Here is a 10,417-nt window from a genome sequence, read left to right on the forward strand (position 1 = left end):
GTTTCTGGTTATGATATGGTTTGGGTATAAGTGTTTACTCATATAGTAACAACTCAGAATATAAAGAGGAAACAGTAATTTTTTTTCATACTGGGGAATAAACCTAGGGATGCTTTTCCACTGAGCTATATCTCCAGCCCTTTTAATTTTCATTTTTTATTTTGAGACAGGGTCTTGTTAAATTGCCCAGGCTGGCCTCAAGCTTGTGATTCTCCTGCATCAGACTCTCAAGTCACTGGGATTACAGGCATATGTCACTGCGACCAGCTAGCAATTTCTTCATCACTGCCTTTAATCATGCTGTTACATCACCCTTTCCCATCCCTCAACAACATTTTGACTATCGCCTCTAGTTTCTAGACTCTGATTGTTGAAACGTGCCCCAGCCCAGAATCTCCCACCTGATTCTGAGAACACCCTCCCGGTCAAGGGCTTCAGGCTTTGACTCCTCCTCCTTTGACACAGGTGAGAGCAGCAGCAATAGCTGGGACAACTGCCACGATTCCTAACCTCTTCTGGGTCATGGATCTCACTGAGCATCTGATGGAGGCTATGGAGCCTTCCTTGTAGGTAGGACTGATTATTCATAAATCCATATTTCTACTCTATTTCACAGGGTTCTGTCCTCTTTCCCCTGAGAATCTTATTATCTCAGGTTAAGGACTCTAAGCATAGAGTAATTTTTTCTAAGTAAAAACTGCAAATTAATACCAGGTAGTAGCAAAAGTACAGTCTGCAGATTGATTTTTTTTTTTAGAAATTTCCAGCAAATAATTTGGCAATAATTAACTAATCAAAGACCTAATTGCTTTTAATATCCTGTGTGTCATCAATTTTATTTTAGGGAGGTTCATACAAGGTAATTAAAGATTTGAGGGGAAATTCCATTACAAGGAACAAGTAAAAAGTTTAGTTCTGGCCTCAGTGTGTGACAATAAGAAATGGATAAATTATGGAGCACCTCACTTAGAGGTTTCTTTTCTCTCACACATTCCTGGATCCTGAAAAAGGGTGATGTGTTCTACTTAGTCTCTGGTACTGTTTCCAGACTAATTTTCCTCCTCTCTTCTTCATAAGCTTTAGTTCATTTGAACCATATGCCAAACAACAAGGTCACCTCCTACTAATGGCGACTATCAGCATTTTGGTCATTCTCCTTTTTCCACTGGATACTTAAGCACCTTCCTCTCTTCCCCTTTCCAACACTACTCTTGCCATCACTTCTGGTTGCTTCACCATCAAACTCTTCACCTCTATCTTTTCTCCACCTCACCTGAGACACCGCCTCGCATGACCCCTTTCCAAGTCCTTAACATCACCAATAACCCTCTGACATCAGTATTGTATCCTCTGCCTAGCTCACCCCTCTGTTCACTGACACTTATGCCCCTGCTCTAACAGGTCTTCACACACACAGATCCCCTTCCGTTGACCTTATTCCCACATTTTTGCATCTCACCCCATTTCTCACTACTTCTTCTCTTATTACCCAACTCAGATACCAGTATCCATCCTTCCAATCCCTCCCATGCAAATTCTTGCCATTCCTCCTGTCTCTCCTTCTGTGGCATCACCTGGGAAAAGCCCAACTTTGGTTAAGCACAGCCCTTCACCTACGCTCAACCTGCACCTAGGTAGCTGAACGTGGCTGGGAAAATCATACAAGTGTTATGACTGATCTCCATTAAAGTCATTGACTTTGAGTCTGGACTTTGCACTGACTAGCAACCCTACTATTGCCCTGGCAAACTGGCTTTTCTACTGTGTTTAGTGAGCTGAAAGAGTGCTACCCCTCCAAAAGTTATGTCCTCTCAAAACCAGTAAATGTGACCTCATTGGAAAAGGATTTTTGGCAGATGTAATTAAGAATCTTGAGATCATCCTGGATTAGGATGTGCCCTAACTCCAATGACAAGTGTCCCTTAAAGAAAAGAGAAGGGAAAGAGATTCACAGAGAAAGTGAGGTGAAGGTGGAGGCAGAGATCAGTGAAGGAACACAAAGGATTGCCAGCCAGCACCAGAAGCCAGGAGACGGGCATGGAACAGATTCCCCCCAGAGCCTTCCAAGTTAACACCGCCCTGCCAACATCTCTAGTTCAGACTTCTGGCCTCCAGAATGTGACAAAATAAAGTTCTGTTGTGCTAAGACACCAAGTTTATGGTAATCTGTTATGGCAGCCCTAGGAAGTTAATATGCTCTCTAAGACAATAATTTTGTAACTTATTCTCCTTCTTCTTCAAGTTCTCAACTAGTCCTTCTTTAAGTCTTCAAATAGTCGCCTGCCACCCTCCCACCACCAGTTCCCTCTTAGGACATCTCCACTTCATAGGTAAAGCAGAATTAATCAATCTCAGGTTCTCACCTTGATATTTACCAAACTGACTTCTCTCCCAGCTATTGCTATTCTCCTCTTCCTACTAGAGTAGGTGTTCCTGCTTCTCAAGGGCACACTCTCCCTGCCAGGCATTCAGGTGCAGTCCTTGCCTACTGTTATGGTTTTGGATGTGAAGTGTCCCCCAAAAGTTCACATGTGTGACAATGCAAGAGGGTTCAGAGAGGAAGTGATTGGGTGATGAGTCTTAACCTAATCAGTGAATTGATCCCTGATGGGATTAACTGAGTGGAAACTGAAAGCAGGTCATGTATGGCTGGGGGAGATGGGTCATTGGGGACATGGCTTTGAGGTATATATTTTGTGTCTGGTGAGTGGAGTTTTTCTCTACTTTCTGATCATCATGTGAACCACTTCCCTCTGCCACAGTCTTCCACCATAATGTTCTGCCTCACTTCGAGCCCTGAGGAATTGAGCCTGCTGTCAGCAGACTGAGACCTCTGAAACTGTGAGCCCTCAAATAAACTTTCCCCCTCTACTATATTGCTGGTTGTGCTGGTTTTAGTCACAACAGCAAAGAAGCTAACTAAAACACCTACCTTCCCAGGGTTCCCCTCCCACCATTACCCACTTCCCTCTCGGCCTCATGTATTTGTCCTCTATACCGAATCATTTCCACCAGCAAACCATGCTTCACATCTCCTGTCTTAAAATCAAAACCACACCAATGATCAGACAAAACCCCTCTGACCTCTGCACTTTCCAGCTGCTGCCCCATTTTTCTGTTAATACCAGAGCAGAGTTTCTCCAAAGTATTATCAATTCTAGCCCCTCGCCTTCCAGTCTCTCTTCAAACCCAGTGACTGGGCTTTCTTCCCACCTAGGAAGGTCACCCACAAACTTCTTTTGCCCCAGTTTTTTGGTCAGTTATGTAGTACTGCAGACACATTTCCACCATTGGTGCCTATACTTTCTAAAACACTATCCTAGCTAACACTGTACTCTCCTGGGTTTCCTGTCACCTTACTTAACATGCCTTTGCTAGTTGCTCTCACTGGATCCTCAACATCATTGTAGGATCCTTCTCCCTGCCTGTACTAACTTCTCAGTGATCCCGTCCAATCTCAGAAGCTTTAAGCACCCCTTGCATGCCGAGGACTCCCAGACTGACATAAGGAGCACCACCCCTTCCTTGGGTTTCAGATTCAATGATCAAACTACCTCCTCCCTATTTCTACTTCACTATCTAAAAGGTATCATGTAAAATGTTCCAAATGATTACTCTCTCTCTCTCTCTCTCACACACACACACACATACACACACACACAAACACCTACTTGTGCTTCCTTTCATCTTCCACATCTGAATCTTCCTATCACTATGAACCATCCAACATGGAGGCGTCGTCCTTAACAGTTTCCTCTGTCTTCCTCAGTCTCGCGTCCCATTCATCTGTCAGTCCTGCCCATTCTACTGCTTAAAACTCTCAGCTAGTTTTCCATGACACTGACAATAAAAGCCCAAACTAATGTCAAACTCTACTGCTGTCGCCCTCCCCACTGTCACTCACTACACTCCAACCACCTGCACCTCACTGTTCCTTCCGCACTCCACTCCAAACCATTCCACACTCAGTGACTGTGCGTGAGTGTTCTCCCAAACTTTTGCATAACTTGCTCCTGATCATTATTCAGTTCCCAGCTCCTCAACTGTCACCTTCTCAGAAGTCTTTCCTGATCACTATAGCTCTAGGAACCCACTCTCTCCATGCATCAGTCTGTCTCCCCTAAGTTGCTGAGACTGGTCTTGAACTTTCGATCCTCCTGCCTCAGTTTCTCATCATCTATTTTTATTATAATTAAGGAATTTTTGAAATCATCTTTATTATGTATCTCCCTAGGTTATCTTATCTCCTTCTTATTCTTTCAGCTAGAAAAGGTGCCCCTTTAGGGCCAGGGGTCTGTTTGTGGCCACTGATACTCTGTACATTAGGACAGCATCCGGCTCATGAGAGACACTCCAGTATTTTTTGATTGGCTGAGTGAATAAAAAAAGGAAGGAATCAATGATGATCCTGCAGCCACTTACTATCTGGATGACCCTTCAGCAAGCTGCTTAACCTCCATAAGCCTCGTGTTTCTCATGGGAGGATAAAAACCACACAGAGCTGCTTTGATGGTAAGTGGAGAAAAGTGATAATTAACAATGAGAATAATAATAGCTAACAGTTACTGACCTCTTTGTGCCATGCATAAGGCTCCTCAACCACATTTTGAGATAATACAATTATCTCCATTTTATAAATAAAGGAGCTAAGTCCTGCAGAGGACTGGTCTCTAATCCAGAGGTAGTAAATAAATGGCAGAGCCAGGATTCCCACCCAGGATGACTGATTTAGAATCCATGTTCCTAACTATGATTCTATACCCAGCATATACTAAGTATTCAATAAATAACAGTCATTCAGTTGTAGAGGAAGGGTTGGCCAACATATCCTGTAGAGAGCCAGATGGTAAATGTTTTAGGTTTTTCAGGCCGTATGGCCTCTGTTGCAACCACTCAACTCTTGACACTGCACTATCAAAGCAGCCATAGACAATATGTGAATGATTAGATGTGTCCTGATAAACTTTATTTGTAAAAACAGGCCGCAGGCCAAATTTGGGCTATGGATCATAGCTTGTGGATCTCTGTTGTAGATCAGCAAGAATAACTAATAATAAGAGACATTCGCTCTATGTTCCATGAAAAAGACCATTACTAAAGAGTACAAATAATATAATCCCCATTTTTGTTTTAAAAAACACATAAGGTCAACACCAAATCAAACAGAGATTAATACTAATGACTATCATTTTCTTTTATATGTTTTCCAAAATTGCCATTATGTTGAATGTTTAGCTTCCAAGACACTGTTGAGTTGGCCAGAAGTTCCATCCTAACTCCAAAGTTGAAAATGATGACCACATTAATAACATCAAAGAAGGTGGGAGGAATCTGCTCTCAGAAGGGTTTGTCCATGTGACTTTGTCTCAGGGTTCCCTAAAGATGGCAATAAGGCTGGCAGATTTCTAGTGCAGCAGCATGTGTGAAGGTGACCAGGGTCAGCTCTGATCTCATCATGGCACATATTAAATTGTAATTAAACCACCTTCATTTTGGGGATCCCAGCATGCAAGAAGGGGTTTCTTCTTGGTGGCACCAAGCCAGTAGCCTCTTTATTCTGGATGTTCTGTTCCAAGGCAACACAGTTTCTAACCAACTACCAACATCAGGTAGAAATGTTGAAATAACCCTAAATCTCTTGCAAGATCTGTCTGGTTCTTCTTGATGTTGGTACATTCTTATTCCCAGTCTCCTTCTGTAAGTCCATGCTGTCTCCACACAGGAGAAGCTGCCTCACAGATGAACAAACTCCCACCCCTGCGGGGGAAGTTTAGATGTGCTACATGCAACAAGATGTCTAACTCCATCTTTAGAGATGAACCAAACCTACTCTTGAAGAAAGTAACCTTTCTCACTCATCAAAACTGCTGACATTTTCTGTGAAAGCATTCTGAACACAAGACTCTATGAAAGTAGAAGGTGGCATTAGATCATTTATCAATCACTTTTTTTTCTTTTTTCCTACATTTGAACTTGTTGAGTGACCCAAATCTAGTTAGAATTCAATACCTCTTGAAAGGTGTAGTTCTTTGCACTGCTTTTTTCTTTCATTGATTCTACAAGTACTACTGAATGCCTGCTATCTACTGATGCCATGCAGACATTTTTCCCAAGCTACGTCTCTCTTCTACAACAGTTCAGCCTCGCCTCCCTCGAAGTCTTTCTCGATTCGTCCCATGTTGACAGGGCACTTCATCACTGCTTTTCTGCTCCAAGGTCTTCAGCATTTCCCTGAACACTGGACTCTGCCGTGGTGTTCCTGACAGCTTGTGGGTAGCAAATGTTTCCACCTTCCCTGCATCCCCACCACCTTCTTTTGATAACAGCTACCTGGAAAATGTAAATCTTAGCAGACAGACAGGAAAGAAAGTGTCCAAAGCTTGTTTGATAGCAGCTTCCTGGTTAGGTCTTCTTTGTTGCTCTGAGGACCTGTGTGCAGGTTCCTGCCCTTCCTCGGCCTCTGGTCCTAAGAGCTACCCAGAGAGACCCCAGCAGGGAGCTGGAGTTTCAGTCGGCCATTGTATAACAAAAACTAAAGTCAGCATGAGCTAATTCAAGATGAGCTTTTCAATCCAGATGTTCTTGAATACAAAAATGTTCTTAAGGAAAAATGCTTTATTTAGAGCTTAGTTTCTTAGAACAAAGAGTCCGCGGAAATGGAGAAAAATGCTTTCAGGTGTATAACAATTTGCCAAAAGTTTTCTTGGCTTTTGGACCTTGTTTTTTAAAAATTTCTCATGATATTGTATTTGATTAGAAACAGCAGAATATCAACGGGAGCGTGACAGGCACCAACTGTCCCTTCTCGTCACAACACCATATCTAATTTTGCTGCCTTCCTTCTAAGGAAGATTTGAAAATGGTCCAGGGAAAGGAAATCATTAAAATCCAAGGGAGAGGTTTCAAAGCACTACGGGCTACCACTTAAAGGAGGTGATCGTCAGACTTGGCATAGAGTAGGTGCTTAATGCTTGCTGAATAGTGGAGAAATTTTTTTAAGATGACAATTAGCTCTGTGATTTTCAGGGGAAGGGAGTCACTTAAGCTAATGCCTGTATTTTTTATTCATAAAGTCTGCCACCTGTCCCAGCTATACACTCAAAGATAATAAGAAAAACGCTGAGCATTTTCTTTTCTTTTGTAGATAATGGACTCCTCCCCCATCAATATACTTTGTAATAATCAGGTATTACCACAAGCTACAGAGGAAATTTATAGAAACCATAGCGATCTCTGAAAATATTACAAACAAGGACAGCATAGGAATCCTACAGGATCTAATAACTCTTCCAGAAAAAAATAAACAGAAGATAGATTAAATTGTCCTTGTTCTGGAAGGAAGTGAAGTAGACTTTTTGCATTTATAAACTACATTAATAATTTCTCTTTTTTTAAAAGAAAAAAAAAGTGCAGATGCAACTGTAGCTTGGAGCTTGTAACCTGCTGGTCAAATGACAGTTACAGCTGATGTAAAATCAGGCAATAACAACGAAGCAACAACTCAAACATGACCCGGTGGGCAATGCTAACTTGGCCACTGTCGAGCAGAACTGTGGGATGGAGGGAATATGATAATTCTCTTATTCTTATGTTCCTTTTTGCCACTTATGGCAAAATCCAAACCACGAAAACTACCGCATTATGTTGATTCCTTCTAATGATGACTAGAATGACTATTTTTTTTATATGACCTGTCACTCCTTATTGTTCTGTATTGTTTAGTATTTGATCAATTCCATTCAACCTCTGAACATCTGTTATTTGCCAGGCACTTTACTAAGCACAAGAATTGCCAGGTGCACGTCCCTGGTGTACTGCTGACTGTCCTCTAGCACGTCTGCCCTGGAGCACCCTCAGTTCTCCTCATTCTCGTTCCTGGGAAATACCTACAGCCACATGTCCTTTCACGGGGAGTCTGAGCACGGCTAACCTGTATCACACTGAAGCCACCCGACATGGAGCCTCCCTCTGGCACATAGAAGAACAGCACAGAGGACGAGGCTTCACAGACATTGCCAGCATACCCAGCAAAATATCAACCCAGCAAATATCAATATCAACCCAGCAAAAGAGGAACAGGTGTCCTGCCATTTAGGATCTCACTAGGAAGAAAACCTGTGTAATAGTCCACAGCATGTCTTTCCCCTGAGAAAAAAAAACGATATTCGATTGAAAAAACAAATCCTATTCAGTTACATACTTTCAAAATGTTGTGAGAAAAACAGAAAGATGGGAATGAGGAAGGAGGTGTTTCTTTGCTGTTTTAGTCTGTTTTGTATTTTATACTAACTAAAAATATTTTAAGTTAAATCTTACATTTTTCTTGGGCTTTATTCAGTCACTTTAGAGATAAGACAAATCTGACATTTTTTAAAACACAGAGGACACAAGTAATAAATAATAAATATGCTGACTCTTTGATTCTTAACAACCAAGCTGTAAGATGGAAATTCTCTGTTTTTTAAAATCAGTATCCATTCTACCGACTTTTCCTACAATGAAGCAAACAAGCTCCATTTCCAACTTCAGGAGAGTTATCTAAATATGATAGGGTTTCTTTCAAGACAAATTTTAAGTAAATGAGGGGAAGGTGCAATTGCAATTGCGAAAGTGACATTTCTCAGAAGTGGTAACTTCCCGTTGGAAACCAGACTCTTCTTACCTTCAAAAAACTGCTGCAGGGCCTCATTTTCACCTACTACATCCATGGTGCTGTGGTCCTAGTCAATATTTCCTCTTAAAGCTCAGGAAGAAAGGGCTGTCCTCTGGACCCAGTCTATGAATGCTCTCGAAAGATCCTTGTTTTCTTTTTATTGGAGCAAAGCATCTCTTCCGCCATCAACTCGTGCTCAGAAAAATGGCTAAGTTCTCAAACATGATTATAAAACTAGAAGAATATACAACCATGTAGAAAAAAAAATCCCAAAGAGGGAAGTGGCAGCAAGCCCATCTATCTTCATGCAGAGAGCAGTTTCTACTTTGCCTTTTGTCTTGCTTTAAGGACCTTTGTCCTTAGTGACACATGCAATTACATAAGTGGGCAATAAATGCATGGTCTTATCTCTTATTTGTCCTTTTACACTGATATATTTATATCTCCACCTTTATCGACCAGATCCATTTATCGAGCACCAAGAAAAGACAGTAATTTCATTTAACCTAGAAAAGGGGGTATCTACTTTTAGATACCTAAAATAGTAGATGACTTAGAAAGGCTTGGGATAATGAAAAGTTAGGATTTGTCCAATATTTCCAAACCTACAGTGAAAACTTATATTCCTCAATACATACTTTAATCTACTTCTTCTAGTTGATTTTCTTAAAAAAAGCATAAAGCAAGTATGAAAAGTCTATCTTAAAAGTAACAAAATCTGCATTATCAATTTAATAATTCTTACAACTGAATATGTGGTTTGCTACTAGTTGATTCCACTACAAAATATAAAGCTAGACCAAAATAAACGTTTTCTTCACTACTTAGCTATTATTTATTTAGTAACAGCTTAAGAATAATACAATTAGGAAATTAAACTTTATTCTACCCTCTTACTTACCATTTTGTTTGGTTTGATTTGGTTTGGTCCTGGAGATTAAACTCAGGGGCACTCAACCACTGAGCCACACCCCCAGCCCTATTTTGTATTTTATTTAGAGACAGGGTCTCACTGAGTTACTTGGCACCTCACTTTTGCTGAGGCTGGCTTTGAACTTGTGATCCTCCTGTCTCAGTCTCCTAAGCCTCTGGGATTACAGGTGTGTGCCCACATACCTGGCATCCCCCCAGCCAAGCTTTTTATTTTGAAAAAAAATTGTGAATCTAGAGAAAACTCAAAAATAGTACCACAAAATATCCACATACTCTTTATCTAGATTTACTAATTATTATTATCTTGACACTTTTGCTTTTTCCCTCTTAATATATAAATTTCTGGGGGGGGGGTGGAAGAGACTGAGTTATTTGAGAATAAGTTGCCAATGTCTTGACATGACATCCTAAATAACACGGTGTACAATTCTTAACAATTAAGGTCGTTCTCCCACATAACAAAATCATTACTATACCAAAGAAATTTAATATTAATTTAATACCATCATCTCATCTATAATTGCCACCATTCCCAAAAATATCTTTTATGGCTTTTTGTTTTCTGATCAGGATTCAATAAATGTTCATGGACTGCCTTTTTCATTTGCTTGGTTGGTTAGTTTTTCATGGTTCTATAGTCTAGACCCCTTGTCCTGGAGAATGTCCCTCTTTCTGAATTTGTCTATTGTTTCATTATTAGAATTAGTTTAGGTGATGTAGTATATACTTCCAAACATGTACTTTAAAATTTCACACTTATATGTTGTTCCTTGAAGGTGAACAAACATTTTATTTGGGGGTATAAAAGAGGTTTAGAAGCCTCTTTTTAAG

At 40.7% G+C, this 10,417-nt stretch overlaps 1 protein-coding gene across 2 annotated transcripts in view; it reads right to left on the minus strand.

Annotated features, from left to right (window-relative positions):
* The window catches only part of Myrfl (myelin regulatory factor like), a 119,434-nt gene extending 110,148 nt beyond the window's left edge, over nucleotides 1–9,286 (minus strand). Inside the window, exon 1 of one of the 2 annotated variants that reach the window (XM_048805177.1) lies at nucleotides 8,663–9,286. In XM_048805177.1, coding sequence (XP_048661134.1) covers nucleotides 8,663–8,708 — 46 coding nt within the window. In that variant the 5' untranslated portion in view covers nucleotides 8,709–9,286. The remainder of the gene's footprint in view (nucleotides 1–8,662) is intronic. The other variant, XM_048805182.1, reaches the window with a different exon arrangement.
* Between the last annotated feature and the right edge of the window lie 1,131 nt (nucleotides 9,287–10,417).

Source organism: Marmota marmota, unplaced genomic scaffold, assembly GCF_001458135.2.
Source record: "Marmota marmota marmota unplaced genomic scaffold, marMar, whole genome shotgun sequence".
NCBI classification, from domain to species: Eukaryota; Metazoa; Chordata; class Mammalia; order Rodentia; family Sciuridae; genus Marmota; species Marmota marmota.